Source organism: Corythoichthys intestinalis, chromosome 8, assembly GCF_030265065.1.
Source record: "Corythoichthys intestinalis isolate RoL2023-P3 chromosome 8, ASM3026506v1, whole genome shotgun sequence".
Lineage (NCBI taxonomy): Eukaryota > Metazoa > Chordata > Actinopteri > Syngnathiformes > Syngnathidae > Corythoichthys > Corythoichthys intestinalis.
Window position 1 is genome coordinate 36,169,079 of NC_080402.1, and position 23,358 is coordinate 36,192,436.

The following is a 23,358-nucleotide window of genomic DNA, read 5'->3' on the forward strand; positions in this document are numbered from 1 at the left end:
GATTACGATTCAGAGGCTACGATTTGATTATAAATCGATTATTGATGACACCTATTATCCCCTAAGCTAGTAGCTGCTTTTAAAGTCTCGTACATTAGTTACGAAAATTGCACAAAAAGCCTCTCAGGCTTAAATAAGCGACTATTTCAGTATCAAGTTCAAAACAGTAAATAAAATACTCAAGTCCCCATTCTGTATCAGCAGCTTTAAACTACATTCAATTAATTTAATGTTCTGAATCAACCGTTAAAGTTGTTTAAATTATTCTTTAATTTCCCTTCTGTCTACTTTTGACATGTGAAAGTTTTAAAACTGTTTTAAATATAGATTCAAGTCCAGATTTTGCTGATTTAGGAGTATTTTAGATAAAAAGTTAATTAAGTTCACTTGGAAGGTTTGCTACAACAGCCTTCTAGGGAAGTCCCCTGCTTTAAGATGGCGGCTGTTTATTAACACCGGCATCTAGTTTTCTATACATGTCCTGCTAACGGCGTCAAGTCTGTCATTTTGCATCTAGTTCTATATACATATGATATCTATTATCTACCATAGCTTTATGTGGACGTAGTTTGTAGCGGCTGTCGGCAGCAGTCAGGTATTATTGTGTTTGTTTATCTGGCGGCATGAGTTGAGCCAGAGCCGTGAGTTGAGCATTGTCATTACACGGGTAATGACAAGCATGATGTTTGCTCTCGGGACGCAATGCAGTCCGTTCCTCTTTGCGTCCCAAAGACCGCGCTGACTGTGTTCTAGTTCCGCTTTACTTGACATATTTCAATATCGAAATTTGGATGTTTGTGAATCGTTCTCGAATCTTCCACGGCCGAATCGCGAAAACTCACCTCTAATTATTACTACTACTACTATACTATTATTCCAGTTTTTATTCATAGTTTACTTGTTTTGCTCTTTGTAATTGCTATTTGCAATAGTAACAGCAGTATTTATTAAGGATTTAGTTTAGGTTTTTGGGCTGTGGAACGAATTAATGGAATCATAATGTATTCTTATGGGAAAATCCTGCTCGACATACGACCATTTCGACTTACAAACAAGGTCCTGGAACAAATAAACTTCGTATGTAGAGCTACCACTATATTTGTCAACATTAATTCATCAACTATGAAACAACCTTAAACCAACCATCGCCTGACATACCATAGAACATCGTTGTTTCAATGTCAACCAATGTCAACCATACTGAGGATTTTGATGGAAAATCAACGTTTATTTAACGTTTGTCGGTCTGCAATCTGGGTATTTAAATCGGCTGATAGCCGATCTTGAAAAAAAGTCCATCTATCGGCTCGATACTTCGGTCGATCTTGAATAAATAAATACAATAAATAAACACGCCTTTATTCGTACTTGAGTTATCTTGATCACAAACATACTGACAGATGGAACTGAATTTATAACCATATACATCCTTGCAATAGGCTAAAGAACTCACTCATGTCCACATCAGCGTATTGAATACTAACCAGACTCAAAGAGCTACAGGTTATTATGACACTTTCCCTCTAGCTGAAGATGGCTGGGCACAGACGTTCTCGATCCAACCTGATTCAGCTTCAGAATTGTTGCAAGGAGGCATTGGCAAAGCAGCTCAAAGGTGTGCCAAGCTTGTGGCATCATATTCAAAAAGACTTTAGGCTGTAATTAATGACAGAGCTAGATCAAAGTATTGAACAAAGGTGATGTTTTTGGTTTTTTTTCTTCAAACAAACATTATCAAAATATATTTTTTTTACATTATGAATTGTTCTGTATTGGGGGGGATTAATTCCTTTTTGGGTTATGGCTGTATCGCAGCAAAATGTGGATGCACTGTACCTTCATATAAACAAATTGTGGTTTTATCACTGCCCCATTTTCTGTGGCAGCTGGTTCAGCCCATGTTGCTGCGTTAAGGAGGCGGGTAGAAAAGGGATGGGGGAGAGAAAAGTGTAAGTGAAAGACGGAAAGGAATAAAGAGGGGGTGGATCTGTTGATTTACCAAGGACTTGTCCAGTCCTCCCTCCCACACATCCTCCCTCTTTTCATTTTCCTTCCTTACTGTATTCCAACCCCTCCCTCATTCCCCAACACCCCCACCCTCTCTTGACATGATGGTACAGCTCCAGAAACAGGAAGGAGCTGCAGCTCTATAAATAGAGAACTGCTCAGCCAGGAACCACACACATACACAAACACAATTTCCCCTCTGTCATCCCCTCATTCGCCTTCTCTATTTCGTCAAACCACTCTCTTGAGCCATCAATATACACATTTGAAAATGTTGTCATACCCTTACTATCAATGTCACATTGTTTTTGTAAAATAATCACGAATGAACCCTTTTCGGCTATGCGTTATTTATTGAGAGAGGATTTATCGATGCATGGGGGAGAGATGAGAGGGATAAAACAGTGACTATGTTCTTTTGCCATTCTTTTGTTCAGGTCAACAAGTTTACTTTTTATTTCTCACACATAATATCAAGTAAACGGGTGCAAGATGAAGGACAATAGCCTTTTTGTTTCTGTATGCATCCCCAATGCATGTAGATTGTTTGTCCTCTTCTTGCTTCTTTGTTGTACAACACCTTTGTTATTCACACATTTTTTATAAGAAATTGTTTTTTTTTTTTGTTTCATCCATTTTTTTTTTAAAGTCAAGGTTTGTTTTAAGCCATATTACTAATAACCTTGACTAGATTTAAAATTATTAGTACTTCGATTTGAATTTATTAAAAGTTTTCATAAAAAGACGATATATGAAATTCTGATTACCATCGCCTCCTGAAATGTTTGACGAAATTGTCTGTTTTGAGCCCTTGAGGGGTATTTGTGTTTAGCAATGTGTTTGCACAGATCAGATACGTGAATTAATAAAAAATAATTCAGTGGCTCTGGAGGTAGTCTCCAGAGGGCCCCAACAAAATGTGGTTTGATTTGTTGCGTCTTGAAAAATTGTTTTGTGAAAAAAAAAAAGTAAAAAAAAAAAAAAAAAAGTAACCTGAAGCTTAGGCTTACTTTATGTCAAATTTTTTTTTTTTTTTTTAATTTGATACAATTCAACTTCATTTGTTTGGTGTCGTATAGCGCTTAGGTCAACAGCAATATTCAGGCATGAAAATCTCTCACCTTTCGGCGAAATTCGCCGTTATGAAGTCAAAAAGGGTGACTTACGTGAATTGTGTAGATCCGAGGAGAAGATTTTTGGGGGGGGGTCTTAAGTACATCTGTCTAACTAACTAACTAACTAACTAACTAACTAACTAACTAACTAACTAACTAACTAACTAACTAACTAACTAACTAACTAACTAACTAACGACATGTTTATTTGAAGTTGCTAAGCCTGTCGCGATACGCAGAGTCCATTTATCGCAAGGTAAATAAAAATGAGGGCGGTAATTTGCGTTTTATCACTGCGTGCATGCGTGTAGATGACATATGAGACTCCAGTTCTTTTTGCAGATGTTAATAGGTCATTAACACGCAGTAGAATTACAGCTCTGACATACAAAATAAGGAAACGCATCTATATTAAACACTGTACGTTAGCATTACTACATTGAGACTAACGGGGAAAAAAAGACAACCTACTTTAGCCTGCTATAAAAGTCTTCTTCAAAACGCAAACTTGCGGTTAAAAGGTGACACTTCAAACATGAAAAATCGCTGGTTAACAGCATTTGCAAATGAAAAAAAGAAAAATCTATTTGTGACACCACAAGCAATGACGAAAAGTGTTTTTTTGCGGACTGTAAAGTTTACGGTGAGCGGTTTAGCGAATGTCTTTCTGGTGAACATTTCAAAATAAAAGCACATCCTGTTCGTCATATAAATAACGATTTCTGGAGTTAATCCCACATACCTCAGAATACTATAATATGTAAATACTATAATACTACAGAATTCAGATTCTACACTAAGAATAGCTTTAAAATGACACTCCATATGAAAAATATGATTGGCAATGAATAATTATTATAACACTGTAATATTAATGCTAGATATTTTTTTAAGAACTGTTTTGTATCATGTTGGAAAGGCGAAGTCAGTGTTCGCCTCATTCCATTCTTTTGCACTAGTAAATGCTATCAGCATTTGACCTCATTGTTTATGTGTGATTAATAGGGGTGTAACGGTACACAAAAATCTCGGTTCGGTACGTACCTCGGTTTTGAGGTCACAATTTGGTTCATTTTCGGTACAGTAAAAAAACAAAATGCAAAATATAAATATGCTAGTTTTTTATTACACACTTTTGTGCTTTCAACAATAGGAACATTAGCCTATGCAAAGCTAGAATTCTGCTCAATAAGTAGCGGGTATTTTAAGATAATCCAACAACAATTTGCCTTTCAGACCCCGCGTATTGGTCAGCTTTCTTTCTGAAAGAAAGAAAAAAGAAGTCCTGTGCTAAAGAGAAAAGCAATCCCAATGATAAATGATTTTAACATGTATTTTACAAATGAAATGCCTCAATGAAACTTTGTTTTTTCTTATGAACGGTTTTCAAAAGCTTTATTGGTGGATTTTCTCAAGTTAAAGCGCCACACAGAAATTAATAAATTTAATTGTGTAAACAGGATGTGTGTATTATTATTATTATTTAATTACAGGTGTTTTAGCTCATTTCAATTTAATTTAAATGGGCTATTATTTATTTTATTATGTGTTTATATTTTACAAATGTGATGTAGTATTAATTTATATCAAATATTTTAAGTTGTATAACTTTTGTTCCTATGTGAATATTAGTTCCTACTTGTTTTGTTGTGGTAGGAGTGTTTTGTATTGAACACAGGGCCGTGTTGGTTATTATTATAGCAGAGAAGACAGCAGTAAATCAACAAAGACAAGTCAACTGTGCCCCGATCTACCATTCAAGAGATCTGATGGACTCAAAAAGTAGGTTACGATTGCATATTAGTTTGAAAATCGACCGGATCCACCATACTATTACACAAGTGACTTCCGGCCCGATCCTAGCTAGTAGTATAGACCCTACTCACCAACGTCACAGAATGACGTGTCGCTGTATCCGGCCGCCATATTGTCCGTCTTTGTTTATCCGTATTCTCAGTGGTTTCAATTTGTCGTGCAATTTATAGTGCAATTCATGGAAGCCCCGGTGCTTTCAGATGCTGTAAACTCATTGGATGCGTTGCATAAAAGGCGTTATGTGGAAAAGCTTCAGTCTATCCATTCGCCAGATCCATATTTGATGCCTATATCGATATTTTTCGACCCGCTGTCTTCGCCCTCTCTGCCTGACATCTGCTACCCTGATATCTACAACTATCTTGTCCACACAAAATCAGCCTATTCTCACGAAAGTTTGACAAACTTTAAGAGCAGCACTCTAAGCAACATTACCCCGTGTGACCCTTTACTTCCAATTTTCTAAAATGGTGAAAATCAATTAAAAAAAAAGTTGACTGCGATGGCCGACGCTTCAAGGATAGGTGGATATTGGACTATTTCTTCAATAAAACACGCAACAACTGTGTCTGCCTCATTTGCAAAGAGACAGTCGCTGTTTTCAAAGAGTTCGATGTGACGCGATAATGATATTACCGAACAAGACACGCTGACATGTACGACAACATTACAGGGAAGATACGCAGTGAGAAATTATAGCAACTTGAAGCTAGTTTAATTTCACAGCAGCAGTATTTCGCAAGAGCCCGAGTGTCGAAAGAGAACGCCACAAATGGTGAATGGCAAATGGTGTTATACTTGTATAGCGCTTTTCCACCTTTCAAGGTGCTCAAAGCGCTTTACACTACATCGCCATCTGCGTACTGGTGACGCAAGACGAGACTGTTGAAATTATGAATTAAAAAAAAATAATAAAGCAAACGTGACACACAAGAAGGGCTTGCTAAAATTTGTTTAAATATATTGTTCTATGTAAATCAGCCAAGGTAGCCCCCCACATTTTTACCACACCAAATCTGGCCCCCTTTGCAAAAGGTTTAGACACACCTGTTTAACTGATGATCCGTAGATGAGGCCAGCTTCTTTCACTTGGTACCAGCTTAATATTATTCAAAATGTAATGATGGTGGAAGAAATAAGCATCTTGAATTTGAAACTGTATGTTGTCGGCGATTAGCCTCGCAATGATCTTAATTGTGGTTGTCAGCCCAAAACCCTCTAAATATATATTAAATGCATCTTACCAGATGTAAAATGACTACTACATAATCTGTGGTAATCGTTTGGAGCCCAGTTTTCTCGTCGAATTGCAGCAGTCCATTTCGCTCTCCTCTCCGGGTCTCTCGAAATACGGTAGAACTTCAAGTCTCTCCGTCTATCTTCTCTGTTATTCCAACCAACCGCCACACACGCCTTCACCATTTTGATTATTAATGTTAACGAGCAGAAAAACACGCCATAATAGGAGGAATTTACGTAGCGGTAATGCGTCAACACGACGAGTTGACGGACAGTATGGCGCGGAGGTTGTGACGTCATGTGAGTAGGGTCTATTGACGCAGGAGGGCCGCGTCTCGCGTCAAATAATAAACTCTGCCTTTCTTTCCGCGTGCATCGCGTTGAGCCGCTTCTGTGACACATCTACACTAGCATTTCAATGCACTGGTAGATGGCATTTCGACGTAATGCGCACCCCTGGTATAACAGTACACCTCTCATAAAATCGTAGTTCAAATGCAGTATTTTCTCCTAACAAGCATGACAGTATATGCTCCCCCATTTTGTTAGTTGCCACTTATATTTTCATAACCATTAATTGCCGATTTCAGACATTAAGCCATGTTAAGCTTTTCTCATAAAACATTTTAGACTGTGCGCTTGGAAACTACTAAAGTTTAAAGTAACGGAAGTACTACTGTGTTGTTTGTAACTGAATGGTTCAGTTTTATTTTTCTGTGGTCAGCCATACAGTAATCGTGTTTTGTTGTCAATAAACGGAGCTCACAAACTTACATCTCCTGTAATCATTGAAAGACACCATAATAAACAGATATCAGCACAAGGCACCTGCTATGCACTGATTCAAAGGGAGTAGCAATTACACATTGTGCAATTACACAATCATACAATTACACATTACACAATAATAACATGTTCAAATAAAGGTACATATTTTTCCACAAGCTCAATGTAACGCTAAACCACATAGTTAATACATAATGCAAATTTCCTAATTGCGCCTGCACTCATCTATTATTCACCTTTTGATGATTTTCATTTGTACAGACCGAAAGAATAAGTAGTGGCCCATATACAGTATATGGATGTTTATTTACCTGTAATCATTTATTCTGTAAATTTAAAATAAAGAAGGTCAGAGACCTTTCAATAAGACATCAGGGATTTTTTTTAAATTTTACAGTGAAATTTTCACCTTTAAAATGCATGCCTTAAAATTTTCACTCTTAAAAAGTTCAATTACCAAATAATCTCAAAGTAATAATCTTGTATGTCTTCTTAATGTTTCTCCATTTTTGCCCCTTACAATGACCAGCATGTGGACGAGTGGTTAGCACGACGTCTGCCTGACAGTTCTGAGATCATGGATTCAATCCTGTGCTCTAGCGTTCCTCTGGGACGTTTGCATGTATTTCCTGTGCCTGCGTGGGTTTTCTCCAGGTACTCCGGCTTCCTACCAGAACCCTAAATGTGCATGGTAGGCTACTTGAACACTCTAAATTCGCCATATGTGTGATTGTGAGTGGCTGCTTGTCCATGTGCCCGGCAATTAGCTAGCAAACACTTCAGGGTTTACACCTCCTCCTGCCCTTAGTTAGCTGGGATAGGCTTCAGCACTCCCATGACCCTCGTGAGGATAAGCGGTACGGAAATTGAATGAATGACCAGCATCATTAACGTCTTCACACACAGATAAAGAAAAGGTTTCACTGACTTGCTCAAGGACACTTCCACAGTATTGATGTTTGCTGATAAGTGCTTGAATCACTGTCCTTGTGTGGAAGGCCAACTTGTTTGAAATGCTTCTGTCTTTTCCTGCTTGATTCCAACATATATTTTCCCTGCACATCTCTGAAATACTGTAGTCATGAAATATACTGAAAGTCATATTACAAAGATGCACACACATCAACACCCCAAGTTGCGTTCAACTCCTTCATATGCAGTGGCCTGTCACTCGGAGGAACCAGACACCAATAGTCCCTCCCGTGTTCTCTGATGGACTGTGAAACCATAAAGAACACCAAATTATAAAAAAAATAAAATAAATAAAAACAGGTCACTAAATTTACAAAGAAGGAAAAAAATGAAATCCACTTTACCGTGCCTTCTAAGCTTGAAGTGGACAAAGTCCTCTTAAAACCCCTTCTATAGCAGCTGATATACTCAGGGCTAATGGCTATCAGTACTAGCTCATAGCATGGCAGCGTTGTTGTAGCACACTGTCACATTCTGTCCTCTTTAAATCAAAACGAAGTCAAAACACCCAGGGCTTGCCGTAAACTGTTCTGCTGTAATGGGGTCAAGCATCGGACAGTCTTCATGAACAGTAGGGTTGCCAATAGGGCAGGATAACTTGAAATTTAGGAAGTTTGGATTAGTAGTCGGCATGATGTCACGATGACGTCACCTCGCTTAGCAACGTGTCCTCATTTTGTGAAGGGGGAACGCACAGCTAAACATTCCATAGACAAACGTCTGAAATTCATATATTTCTGGTGTATTTTCAGTCTTTTTTCCTAAAGACGTCTTAAACGTGTCTTACTATTATCACGAGTCACTGTCGACAGACGCGAGGAGGCGATGCAATTTAAAATTAGCGTTTATTGGCTTACAAAGCTGCCGATACAAAGTCGCAGCTGATAGCTGGATAAAAAAAGGAATGGCCTGCAGTGGAGTTCGGAAACATCTACAACTACCTCATAAAGTCACCCAGTAAGTTGACCTTTATCATTTACGTGGAATATATACTGTGTAGAACTGAGAAAATTGGTAGTATATACGAAGTGATTATTTCTGCCGTAACCGGTAATTCGCCTCCAAGCGTTATTTAGCCGTGAGCACGTCACGGCAAATTAACCAATTCCCACCAGGCCAATACCGATTGACTAATCAGAGCAGTTCACGGCAAAAGAAAAATAACGCTTTGCGAGTTGCCGGTTACGGTAATAATAACCACTGCCTAGGCTATTGACTCCTAGCAGCTAATTGGGGCAAAAATTAAAGTTTACTCACCAGTAAGAAAATGTCGGCTGCAAACGTAAATGTGCTTGGATTTAGGTTCCGACAGGCGAAAATAGTCCACGAAACAGTCTTCTTTTACTGTTCCTCGATTAATTGCTCTCAGCCATTTGTTTCTCCTTTTCTTCTCACGTGGAAGAATGAAGAACTTCAAATGCGGCTCCGAACTCTTCCTTGTGTGACAACCCGCAACACAGCAACATTTAGTCATTCCGACAGAAAAAAGGCCGCAAATAAAATGAAAGTTAAACGTGTTTGTATTACAATGCACGACAGAGCAACTGCTTGTGACTCGTCTTTTGCTTCATTGTCAATATGGCGACGTTTTGTTGTGGCTGGTGACGTCATTAAATGCCCGGATGTCCGACTTCCTCTATCCGGGACTGTTGGCAACCCTAGTGAGCAGTTAAGTCCTCTGAGTACTTTTTAAAAAAAAAGGCTAAGTGGTGCTAACATAGTGTCCTATTGCCATGGAAAACTATATTTCCATCATTTTAAAATATAAAATGTTGCGAATATAGTGTGGATGGAGCCCTTTTTCCCCTATAAAGTTCTGAGTTTTTGATGCATTCTGACGAAGCGACTTGCAAGCTTTGTCGGTGCTAATGTTGCAGCTGTCACAGCCAAATTACATAATGGAATATAATGGTGACAGCTATGGAGAGGTTTTGCAATATGAAAGATGCGAACTCACAAATGGGACTCTGGACAAAATTCTGACCCATACGAAGGCCCAAGTATGGTATTGGCCCGAATATAAGACGGCCCTGATTATAAGACGACCCCCTATTTTTCAAGACTCAAGTCTGAAAAAAGACTTTTTGAACACCAAAATAAATTTTATACAGAAAATAATTACAGTACATCCGAAACAAATGATTATAACAATATATTTGAGAGAAAAAGCATGTTATTTTGCCTCATTCAAATCTTAATAACTGAACATTTAAATATTTAAACAAAAGTGCAATTACATTCGTAAATGAATGGCTTCTGGTTTTTGAAATGTAAATAAACCAATCTATTGTGATAAAACAACAAAATCGCAATTGGTGCATTAACCATCAAAGTGAAGTCTAACTGTAACTGTAGTCTTGAAACAAATCTTAATAAGGAAAAACATTGCAATAAAATAATGCAAACTGATTAAACTTGAGAGTAGCTGAGATCTGTCATGACAGAACATCGCCTCAATGATATCTGGCGCCATCTAGCGTCGTGAATGGGGAGAGTAGCTGAAATCTGTCATGACAGACCATCGCTTCAATGATATCTGGCGCCATCTAGCGTCGTCAATGGGTATAATGTCTAGACCGTGAATATAAGACGTCCCCCTCTTTTTCAGTGTTATTTCAATGCAAAAAACATCATATTATATTCGGTAATACGGCATTAGTTAAAAAGAAAGCAGAAACAGTTTTTTCGCGAAAAGCCTCTCGTGTGAGGCAATAAAGCGAAAGCTATCTTTCATTTAGATTTACTTTCACCGAGGATGCAATGATACCTATTCTATTGTGCTTGTTGTATGGTGAAAATCCTGCCAAACAAAGCTACTGTATTTAGAAATTGTTCACATGTATGTGCAAGGTGATCTTTTCAAGCCATAGTACTATAAAAAGTATAAGTCGCGATCGAATTATTAGACACGTCTGCTTTAGTATGTACTAGGAATGTCCCAATCGCATATTTTTGCACCTGAGTCCGAGTCACCTGATTTTGAGAATCTGCTGATATGGAGTCCTAATCCAGTACCGAAAAAAGTATATATTTTTTTTCCTTCTTGGACAAAAGTTCCAAACATGTTACAGTACTGTACTGTTTACAGCAGTGGTCCCCAACCACAGGGCTGGGGACTGGTACAGGTTTGTGCCGCATTTGCTATTGGGCCGCACAGAAATAATAAATACTTTTTTAACGAGTGCATTCTAATCTGTGCCTCTTGACACACCAATCTTTTTTTTACTTGTCCTGTTCAGCTGTTTGATACTGAGAATGGGAAACTGAGTGTCCGATTGGTTTGAACATTTTTAATGTATCACAAACGAGTATGACATTCCAGTGTGCCTGCCTACTCTTAGTGCAGTGTTTTTCAACAGTGAGAGATTGTCAGATGTGTGCCGCAAAATTATCCAATCTCGCTCGCTTTATTTATTTATATTTTTAACTTCGTCGGGCGGAGTTGCAGGCGGAAGGAAGGACTAGGTAGAAGGTTTCGGTTGTGTGCAAATAAGTGAGGTATTGCTCGTGTCGCGTTCAAGCACTGCTCGGATTTCTAGCCACTTTGCTGTCCGCGACAATGTGGACCACAGCATGTCTACTGTACATCATTGGATTAGACTCGTCAAGTGTCGATATACACAAAGGTGTCCTTTCCATATGTGACGACTGTCAATACTCACCCTGTGTTTCATTCCAACACATTGTCGAGGACAGCAAGGCGCCTGATGGCTAGAAATCCGAGCAGTTTTTGAATGTGACAGAAGCGAAATGCGTCATGGTGCCAAGCAAGCCTAAAAGTCATCTCCAAACGAAACACCAATACCTTCAAAACAAGTCGATGGACTATTTTATTTGCCTTCGTGAAAACAGAGAAACAGGCTTTTTTTGAGAAAAACTACAAAGGTGAATGAGAAAGCCATCAAAGTCACCTTGTTGCTGAACTTGTTGCTAAATTTAAAAAGTCCCACACTGTGGCAGAGAAATAATACTACCTGCCTGCAAAGTAATTGTCAGCGAGATGCTCGGCCCTTATGCGGTTAAAGACATTGCTAAAGTTCCCCTGTCTGATAAGTATGAGCTTTTCAATCCTAACTGCGATTAAACAAAACAAAACAAACAAACAAACAAAACAGAGACAAAGAGCGGTTGAAGAAGAGCTTCCTGTGCGTCTTTCTTCAATTCCAACCAGGATATTTGGCTTTGTGTTCATCTAAACAAGCTCAAGTCACACTGAGTTAGAATAAATATTGAGAAATTACTGGACAATTAAATTTACTGTACAGGAAGTAATTTTGGAACATTTTTGGTTTGTGGTGTGCCGTGACATTTTTTCCTTTGTAAAAACGTGCCGTGACTCAGAAAAGATTGAAAAACACTGCTCTAGTGACTAGTCTGAGTAGAGATATATGGACGTTGCCCTCTAGTGGTGGCCACCAGTACTGGCGTGAGTACACACCTCAGAAGCAGCCCAGCATCAATCGATTGAACAGTAATGCTAGCTGCTTGCTGCTGGCGACACATCTCAGCAACGGACGGGGTACTTCCTCCGATCATATTGCTCAGATTAGTGAATGGATAATAAAACTGGATAGGATGTCATCACTGAAATAAATTGGAGCTAGCACCTATCTTTTTTTTATATAACTATGTGTGCTTGTTTTCGATAATGACGTATGATGCAGACGCATCAGATTTGTTCTTGGAAATAATAAGCCCACACGCTAGTGAAGATGACTGAAAATCAGACGTCTTTTGAATGCTTTTATCTGGAAAAGACCACCTGACCAGTCAGAAGAGGAGCCTACGCAAAGTCCAGTATGTGGCCTAAAGTTAGCAGATAAGGCAATGAATCCTTCAAAGTTGCTTCGGCATATCTAAGCACCCTGGAGTAATGGACAAGCCTTTGGAATTTTGAAAACAAAAAAGCGTGAGCACGAAGGACAGAAACAACTAGTGAGGTCCAGGGCATTAGCAAAAGTGAATGCACTGAGAGCACCATACCTTGTGGGGAGCCGTATTGCTAAAGCCAAGAAACGTTTCACGATTGGAACTTATTATACCTACGACCAAAGATATTTTTCATCAAGTTTTAGGAGGGTCCGCTGTTAAAAAAGGTTGATTCAGCCTCTTCCGCTTTTTCCGGGAGTGTTGCAGAGTGTAAAACGTATATATTTTTGCCATTGTGTTTCTGGATTGTTTTCTTACTTTTTAGCCCTTATTTTTAAAATTCGATTCCGACCCTCTGAAAAATGGCCTGATATCCGATCACGTGATCGGGGACATCCCAACTGTGTATCATCAGTACCACACCATATTATATTCCATGTTGTGCATAGATTGGCAAGACTGTCTTGGCATTATCGTATGTTGTGGAATACTGCACACTGGTGAAAGTAGTGTTTAAAAATAATACAGTACATAATTTTTATACCATTGGAATACTGTACAGTAATTAAAAACTGGAGGAGTAAGGCAAAGGAAGTAGGGGAGATGACGAAGGAGATGATGAGGCTGGGTGGCAAGAGAAGGAGGAGGAAGTAGGATGTAGCACAGAAGACGAGGCAGCAGAGCAGCAGCAGTAGTTGCTATAACAACAGCAACTCACTGCTTCCATCTCAGTCTCTCTTTCCTCAGTCTCTGATCACCCTCTCATTGTCTGCTCCCTGCTGTCATATGGCTTGCTGTTCCTTTTTTACCCCCTTTGCCCCCCTGTTCTCTTCCCTCATTTTCATGTTCTTTTAGTATGTCCACTTGTAAAAAAAAAAAAAAAAAAAAAGTCTGACTAATAAATCACGTACTGCCTGTGTATGTAAACACATACACCTTTGTTTCTGAGTCTGTGCCATTCTCTCTCTGGCGCAGACAAAAGAGCAATCACCAGGTGATTATTTCAAAGAAACCGACACATGCAGGGCAACAAGCTGCAGAAGCTTTTTCTCTCTCCTGCCATTTGTTTTATACATACTCTTGTCATTTCATTCATTTCATTTAATTTCCCTATACTTCAGCCAAGCATTTGGCTTGATTAAACTATTTCTCAATTATTTTTCCTCCCCTGTCTCATGTGTGCATGCTCATATCTCCACCCAGTTCTTTTTAATATTATTGACTGACAAGTAAATAGCAGTGATAATAAAAATATTGTTAACTCCATTTGCCGATCGTGAGAGTTTCATTACTGTCATTAATGGATGTTAGGCTTAATTGTGCGAAGAGAAACATGGTGGAACTTCAATGGTCCACTCTGGCACTCTACTCCAGTGATTACCAACCAGTGTGTGGTAGCAAATTAACAGGTGTGCTCTGGTAAATTATCCAATACCACTTAATTGGATGTACAAAAAAAAAAAAAAAAAAAAAAATTAAAACATTCATCAATTTTCCGTATCGCTAATCGTCCCAAGGGTCATGGGCAATGTTCCCTCTAAGCTGCACGCGTGCGCAATTGTGCAATTCTTGCACATACTCAGCACACAAGAAAATCTATGCAGCGCGCAAAACAAAATTAAACAGAAACATATTGTAGCATCACTGTCAGCGCCGCTGTGACGTGTCAGCACCACATTCCTATTGGTGCGTACTATATTGCAACACGACTAATACAACTGTCGGCGTCACTGTTCCATGTTAGCGCGACACTATTGGTGCTTTCGATACGGCACCGCATTGCTCCTATTGGTGCGTTCAATATGCCAACGCGACGCTTCCATTGTTGGTGAAAAGTGAACTTGACTCCTACAGGTGTGCTAAATTTCCGATTCTTAGATTATTCACGATTCGGCCGTTAAAGATTCGAGAACGATTCACAAACATCCAAATTCCGATTATTGAAATATGGCAAGTAAAGCGGAACTAAAACACAGTGTGATCTTCCGGACGCAACGACGAATGGACCAAGTGTAAACATGCTCAACTAATGGCTCTGGCTCAACTCATGCCGCTAGATAAAAAAAAACACTAATACCTGACTGCGGCCGACAGCCACTACAAACTATGCCCACATAATGCTACGGTAGATAGCACTTGTACTAGTATAAAGAACTAGAACAATGTATACAAAACTAGATGAGAAATGACTCGCTGGCGTTAGTAAACTGCCGCCGTCCTAAAGCAGTATACTTCTCTGAAAGGCTGTTGTAGCGAACCTTCCGAGCGAACCTAATTAACTTTTCATCCAAAATACTCCTAAAACAGTTTTAACGCATGTCGAAAGTAGCCAGAAGGGAAATTATGGAATAACGGGAGCAATTTTAACAACTTTAATATTTGACTCACAACATTAAGTTAATTGAATGTAGTTTAAAGCTGTTTATACAGAATGGGGATTTGAGTTTTTTATTTACTGTTTTGAACTGTTAACTTGATACTGAAACAGTAGTTTATTTAAGCCCTGAAAGGGTTTTTGTACAATTTTTGTAACTAATGTACAAAACATTAAAAGCAGCTAATAGCTGGGGAAGGGGGGGGTGAATCAATAATCGATTTATAATCGAACTGTAGCCTCTGAATATTAATCGAATCCAGTGACATGCGGTCAGGGGAGGCAGGTGAGGCAGAGCCTCACCTGTCATCATGACAAAAAAATAATTATAGCATCAAATTTATATGAATATTTGTCCATTGCTCTTTATGTATGACTCATTTCAAACATTTTTTATAATCAAAATCGCTGAATTTGCCTATTTCCTGTTCAAATAAAGAAATGAAACGAGAGGTGCGGCAGCAACGAGTAAAGCCTCACCTCTGATTGCGCAATCCATAACAAACTGGGTTGATACATGGAATTGGAGCGTGCTGGTTGCCGTACTTCTGCATGTCGCCGTTATAATGTTTCCAGATACGTTTATTTGACCTGATTTTCCACATTCTGGCTAATGTCTTTATCCCTTAAAGTTTAATGTTTGTTAGCGACATATTTAGTTTTGCTGATGGGACATAAAACCGCAGTGAAAAGGCACATGCTGCGGCAGATAGTACTCTGCCGCACTGCAAGGGGGCGTACGTGAAACTGGGACTTTCCGTTAAATGTGGACGCGGTTAACACAACACCGGAGCTAGAAGGTTTGCTTCAAACTACGGGACAGAAGATAACTCGTGCTTTTCAAACGGACTGGTACACCCGAAAAGACTGGCTATGTGGCTGTCCTTCGAAAAATCGCCTTTGCTGCTTTCCCTGCCTTTTCTTCTCAACTTGTGCCAATGTCTGGACTAACACGAGATATTGTGACATTAAAAAACTACGACGAAGCCTCAGCAAACATGAGAGCTCGACCACTCACATTCAAAGCCTGATTGCTTTAAAAACTTTTGGAAGCTCAAGGATCGATTTGGCTTTGACGAACAGCGGAAGCTCAACGGTAGCATCCTCAAGGCTAAGGTAAAGAAAAGAGTTTGAAAGACCTCATTAATGCAACTTGCATCCTAGCTAAACAGGAGTTAACATTTCGTGGTAACGATGAGCGTGTAAGCTCTTCTAAACGTGGCATATATGTAGAACGATTACATGGTTTTGCTGAGAAAGATGAAAGGTTAGCTAGACTTTTGGACACATCCACTGTGTTTTCTGGCTTGTCAAATAGAACACAGAACGATCTAATTGAAGCAATCCTCTCCATTGAGGCGGAGATATTTTTTTTTAAAGTAAAGGAAAATAAGGAGGACTTTTACAAAAAGGGCGTAGGTTTGCATAGGGACGGTAGGGACATAACACTACCAACTTTTCAGGATGCTAAAATTGTCCCCACCAACTTTTAAGCAACCTTACCTTTTTTGCATGATATAATGTTCAGTTATATAGAGAATTTAGATCTTTCAATAGTTCCATATGTTGTAAGGATAGAATTGACCCTATCATTATTAAGTAAATTATTTTCATTATGTTTATGTTTGCTAATAAAAACCAGACATTTATTCAGGAAGTTTTCAAAATGTTTCTTTAGTATTTTTTGAAAACAAAGATTTGAATCGAACAGTGTATCATCTGAACCAATGCATGTAAAAGTTATTATCAGAAGATAAGGATTTATTTTGCATTGATCATTTTGCCTATTAATTAATTCGGTTCATATACATGAGAAATGTGGCCCTTTGCCCCCTGCATCCAATCTGTTTGGTCTAATTAATGTCCCGTCCCCAGCAAAAAGTGTACCTACATGCAGGTTATGCTGTTATATCGTCCCTATGAATGTTGATACCAAACCTATGCCCTTCCAAAGTAATGCCGGTTTTTGTGGTGAAGGACAGGCGCAAGAGCACAAACAGTTTTCATTTCAATCTTATAAAAAAATAAAATATAATTAAAAAAAAGAGCTTAGACCAAGAAAAATACAATAGAATATTTAAAAACTAAATTTTGGCCTTAAATAAAATATTCTTTGTTTTTCTTTTCACACTTTTTATTTAGCAATCTGTATTTAATTGATTAAAGTATCAGAATTAAAAGTTTTAAAAACAACGGAATATTTCATTAAATGTCAGAATTGAATTCTGTGGCTTTGTACACCACTCTTTACTCTCATTTATGTTGCATGAATTATAGAATTGCGACGACCAACACATTGAGGGTGTGGGGCAAATGCATGTTATTTTCTTACTTTTACGTATCGATAATATGTACCGTGTGTGCGTGTTTTGTGAAGAATGCTGATGAGATATGAAATAACCAGTAGCCAATTGAATAAGCTACCGTTTTTGGTTTATATATTTGGAAATCTGACACTAGAGTCAGTGCCTCACCAACCATGAACCTCACCGCACGTCACTGATCGAATCGTTCGGTGCCCCAAGATTCCCACCTCTATTGACTCCTGTACTGATTTACTGAAGCAACATTCCATTGTCAATCTTTGCAATGAAGAAACAGTTTTAAAACTTTGACATGTTGGAAGTAGACGGAAGGGAAATTGTGGAATAACGATAGCAATTTTAACAACTTTAACGGTTGATTCACATCATTAAATTAATTGAATGTAGCTGCTGATACAAAATTAGTATTAAAGTATTTTATTTATTGATTTTAAGTGTTAACTTGAACATGAAATTCATTTGGTGTAGCCTGAGAGGATTTTTGAACAATTTTGTAAGTAATGTACAACACATTAAAAGCGCACTGGGGGGGAGATGGGTTGTAAAATCAATAATCGATTTATCATCGAATCGGAGCCTCTGAATCGTAATCGTAATCGAATTGTTAGGTGCCCAAAGATTCCCATCTCTAGCATTAATTAATATCTAATTTTAGAACTGATATAATCTAGTTACTTACACCAACAAACTTGTTTTCTGTACCATTTTGCAGTATATCAATGAGCAACAGTTGTCTAGCCAATCATACGATACAGTTCACTTAATTTTGCTGCAAAGCCAATCATAGCATTGATAATGTGCATATGTGCCCTGCCCATACGCATCTTGCAAGTTAGCTAGCTACCAACAGTGCAGCGGACTTAAGAGATGCAAATGCTAACCCCTTATCATGGCGAAAGGAACTGGCAGTGATACTACACTCATCAAGCCAAAGTGAAAAAGAAATGCGGTTCCTTTAAGTTGGAATGGCTGTCAAAATATGTGAAAATAAAAGAAAAACCAGTGAAACTGAATGGAATTTTTGTTTGTGTGAACATGCAAACTCCACACAAGAAGGCCATAGTTAGGGATTAAACCTTTGATCTCAGAACTGTGAGACAGACATGCTAACTACCCAGTCACCTCCTGTATAATTAAAACTATGATAAAATACTTTATTCTATCCATGAATGCCAATGGAAAGGTTCCAAATTAACATTTGTATGAATGTTTTGTGATGTTTTTGTTCAGTCTTTTAATATGGGTGGGCAGGTGCAGTGTGGAATCACAAATTTTGGGAGAAGCAACCAAGACAAGATCAAAAGTGTACCCCTTCCTGGAGGTGTAGCTGTAGAGTATCCTGGTTCAACCAAACTGGCCTGGTCCAAAGAGCATCCTGATAGTCACATGCCTTTCTTCTTTCCTCTCCTTGAATTGGCATGTTATTGTTTTCCGTCAACCTGTCAAATTTGTGCTGGCAATAGCATTTGGATTAAAAAGTACTAACCTGAGCCTGTGTTCATTTTTTCTTTATAGATGGCTGCATATGCAGAAACACTGCACATGCTTTTGAGCATTTTTCTGTGTGGGTGGGTCCCTTCACTCACACCAACGAAATAATTATGGGAATTTTTATAGGTGGTCTGTGAAAATCAAGTCTGTTATTATCAAAATCAATCACAGGCATTTAAGAATCTTGCAACACACCCCTAGCACATAGTTGGTTCACAAAGTCAAGCAACCTTATTTGCTCACATACTCAATGCTTGCATGGTGCAGACTTAAATTATTTAAAGACATTGGGTAAAGATTTCACACACACTTGGGCTGTCCACTTGCAGATGTGTTTGCCTGAGTGTTTCGCCTAATTGCGACACAATGAGGAGATCAGGCCTCACATACCTGGTAGTTTTTGGTATCAATCCCCATTGTGTGTTTGAAGGCCATGAGAATAATAAGGCTGACTCAGGGTAAAAGACCCACATAGCACTCTATACTGCCTCTTTAAACACAAGCTCTCTCTTGATGAATAAGGAAGAATTAAGTGCGAGTGATACCTTCATAAATGCTAAATATGGGTAGCTCTTGTACGTAAGGGGTATTGTACAGAAAATGTACTCAGCTTTAGATGTGTGAATGGCAGCAGGGAGTAGAATTGGTGCGAACATCTGCCTCACAATCAGGACTATGAATCTCTGTTCGAACATCTCTTTATGGTGTGTTTCTGTATTTGCATGCTCCCCTTAGTTTTCGTGGAATTTTTCTCGGTACCCGCGCCAAGAAATATGATTTTTCAGATTAAAGAGAAAGTTAACTTTTTTTAGGTGTGAATCGTTGTTTCATCTTAACACTTTTTATTCTTTTTTTCAGCTTCAGGAGACTGTAAAAAGGAAACTGGACAGCACAAGGTCGCCTCTCAATGGAGACCAGAATGGCATCTGTGATGGAGGCAGCTACTCACCGACAAGCAAACGATTACGGAAGGAGGCTGGTGGTTTAGACTCACTAACTGGTCTTCCTAACAACAATAACAGCAACCTTCCACCCATCTCTCCATTGCACCACCAAATAGACATTAAGCCTCTACTCAGCGGTCCAAACACTTCTACCGGAAACGGCACAAGCAGCAACGGTAAACATGTAGGGCGGTCAGCAGATGAGCTGGGGAAGAATGGTGGCAGTCATTTTTCAGACATGAAAATGAATGGCTCACTGGACCTGGAGGACAGCTTTAGCCTCCTTAAAGATCTGAAACAGGAGCCGCTAGACGATGGAGCTGGAATCGAGTCCTCGGATCCCCAGTCTTTGTCCAATCAGAACAAGCTCTTCTCCGATATCAACCTCAATGATCAAGAGTGGCAGGAGCTAATTGATGAGTTGGCCAACACTGTGCCAGAGGATGATATGCACGACCTTTTCAATGAGGACTTCGAAGACAAAAAGGAGCCCGACTTTGGTAGGCCATCAAACAATCAGACTCCAGGCCCACAAGAAACAGTTGGAAATACGACAGCACCTGTAGGGGGCGCCGTGCCACCAACATCCCTTCCTCCCTCCGCTCAACCGTCGCAGAGTGGTCCACAGGTGCCCACGGGTTCACCACAGGTCAGTAGCACAAAGTGTTATTGTACGGAAAAAATAGACCAATTTAACAACAACAAAAAAACCAAACAAATTTGCTCTGACTCATATAAATAATTTAGTGCAACCTGGGTTTTTTTTCACTTCACGTCAACTAATTCCTTATTGTGAAGTAATCCTGTTACTTCTGGTGGCCCCAGTTTATAAGTCGAGGCCACTGTATGAGTTTGCAGTTGTCAAGCTGATAGCATGATTAAATGTAGCCTCATGTCACTGCCCGCCCATCCCCTTAAAATACACTGATCTTAGCCACAGCTGTTGCATTACAACCATGACTTATACATGATGGAGTAAGTAACTGACAGTAAATATAAATTGTTATATCTTGTTTTTTGGAAAATCGATTAAAAATCCAAGAGAGCTGACTAATACTTTTTCTAAAAATGGTAACTGCTTTTTTGAATGAAAATCAACATGTTCATTGTTGATTACATAAACATATACGAGTTATTTTCCTGTGTGGACTCTTCTCAGGTTAGACCATCATCATCAGGCCCACAGTTTGCGACCACTGCCAATGGAACACCTCCTCAACAACCTTTGCAGCAGTCCCCTGCTGTTGCTGTGGCATCAGGGTCCCCATTACACAACTGTGTAGCTCGCTCTCCTCAGACCCCGACCCAGGCTCAGACGCAAGCAGTTTCACGGGCTGGCAATGGATACATGATGAATCCAGGCCCAGGTGTTAGTCAAGCTGGCACTGGACAAGCGGGACCTGGGGTTGCCCCAGGTCAACCAGTAGGACCAGTCACACCTGAACTTTCCCATGCAGAGCAACTAAAAGCAATGGCTGCCCAGCAACGTGCTAAACTGTTGCAGCAGAAGCAACAGCAGCAACAAACAGCCAACTGGTCGCCAGCAGGCCCTCCGACCAGTCCTTACAATGCTGGTCCCTTTAACCAAGATAAACCCAACAGCCCCATGATGTACCCACCGCAAGCCTTTAACACAACTCAAACCCCTCTAGTGGCTGGGATAACCCCCAACAACGGGCCCAAAGCCCCTATGAACAACTACCTCCCGCACAATCACATGAGCTTGATGGCCCAGCAACAGCAAAACAGTATCGGGCCGAACACCCTGACCAAACAACAACAACAGCAGCAGCAGCAAACGGCAGCCATTTTGTCATATAATAACACTAAGCCGCTGAGTCACTTTAGCGGTAGTGGAGATCACCGGATGACCCCACCCATGGGAGGGAACAGCCAGGTTAAGAACCCCATGATGCCTCCTTACATGGCAGGTGGAGGCCAGGGGGCTGGGCCAGGGCAAACCCAGGGGCCAATCCCTGGTCAAACAGCCCATCTGAGTGAGGAGCAGAAAAGAATGCTGCTGATGAAGCAGAAAGTGTTGAACCAGAACATTCCCTACAGCAACATGCAGCCTCATGGACAGGTAAGTTATTAATTGTGTAATACTATTCCTGATCATTGGTGGAGAGTGGTTGACAATGAAGTAGTGCTCGAGTCTTCTCAGCAGATAGGAGTCTAATATGGACCATTTCCTTCTTTCGTTTGACACTGGAATGACAACAAATAACCCCGAAGTTATTTGTAGTTCTACTAGTGCCCATCAATGCTGAGTACGGTAGCTTGAAGCGTATTGCAATATGATATGCAATGCATATTGCAAAATGCAATATGTATTTTCACATAGTTAGGGCAATGCCTGTTAAATGTTTTTTCTTTATGTTTACAGATCAATAAACACCTGTAAACAATATTTGTTTTCAGTCGTTTTGAATTAAAAATTTTAAAATTAATTACTGGTAATAATTTTTAAATTTAATTCAAAATTATAAGAATTATAGCTAGCTAGCTATCAAAAGCCATATATATTTTTTAATCAAGTATTTGAAAATCAGTTTAACAAAAATTGGAAGATTTTATTGATTGTAGTTGCTTCAAACAAGAATCACACGTATGTGACCTTGGCCTGTGACGTCTGTGAGAGAAATTGACCAAGAAAATAAATGGATAATTGTAAAGTACTGTATTTCTCTAAAATATATTTATGTAATATATTGGAAACCGAATGTCGCGTTACTATATGTGTATTGCCAAAACCTTTATATGAACAGCCTTTTCTTGACAAACACAGATGATTCTCTCGAGAAAAGGTTATTAAAACAGACCGGGTTAGCACTGTTTTAAAGTGTTTTTTTTTTTGTTTGTTTGTTTGTTTGTTTTTTAAGTTAGTTAAGCCAGAGAAGGTAAAATGGAGATAGTTGCTCCAGCAATGCACCTTGGGTGGGGAATGGGAAAACGACCGGTTTAGAATGGATTGATCCCTCTGCAACACGACCACCACTGATAGCCCTCTGGTCTCCTCCCCCCAGACACACAAATGCATGCATTCACACACATACACCAAGTCAAACTGCTCCTTAGCTCATATCCCCAATCTGTCACAGCTGAGTGATGTCTGAGATTGGACTACTAAACCGAGCTTGCCAATGTCATTACCGCAAGCCCACCTCAGGCAGTTGGTTTCCAGGGCCTGGTGACCAACATGACCGTATTCAGAATGCTTCAGTAGTTCAGCCAGATGTCAGGAGTCTTGAATAATCTTTTGGAGAAGAGATGTTAAGGAACTGTGGGGAGACCTACCTTCTTAAACACCCATACAAGTTGAAAGTTCAAGTGATTCTTTTCATGGTGTGTTCTAGGAGTGGGAACCTCTGGGTACCTCACGATACGATACGTTTTACGATAACGATGATCTCACAATATGG

At 39.4% G+C, this 23,358-nt stretch overlaps 1 protein-coding gene across 1 annotated transcript in view; it reads left to right on the forward strand.

Moving 5' to 3' along the window:
- The window catches only part of maml3 (mastermind-like transcriptional coactivator 3), a 194,806-nt gene that overhangs the window by 78,057 nt on the left and 93,391 nt on the right, over window positions 1-23,358 (forward strand). Inside the window, exons 2-3 of the mRNA XM_057844041.1 lie at window positions 19,851-20,585; window positions 21,096-22,019. Of these exons, the coding sequence (XP_057700024.1) occupies window positions 19,851-20,585; window positions 21,096-22,019 (1,659 nt within the window). The remainder of the gene's footprint in view (window positions 1-19,850; window positions 20,586-21,095; window positions 22,020-23,358) is intronic.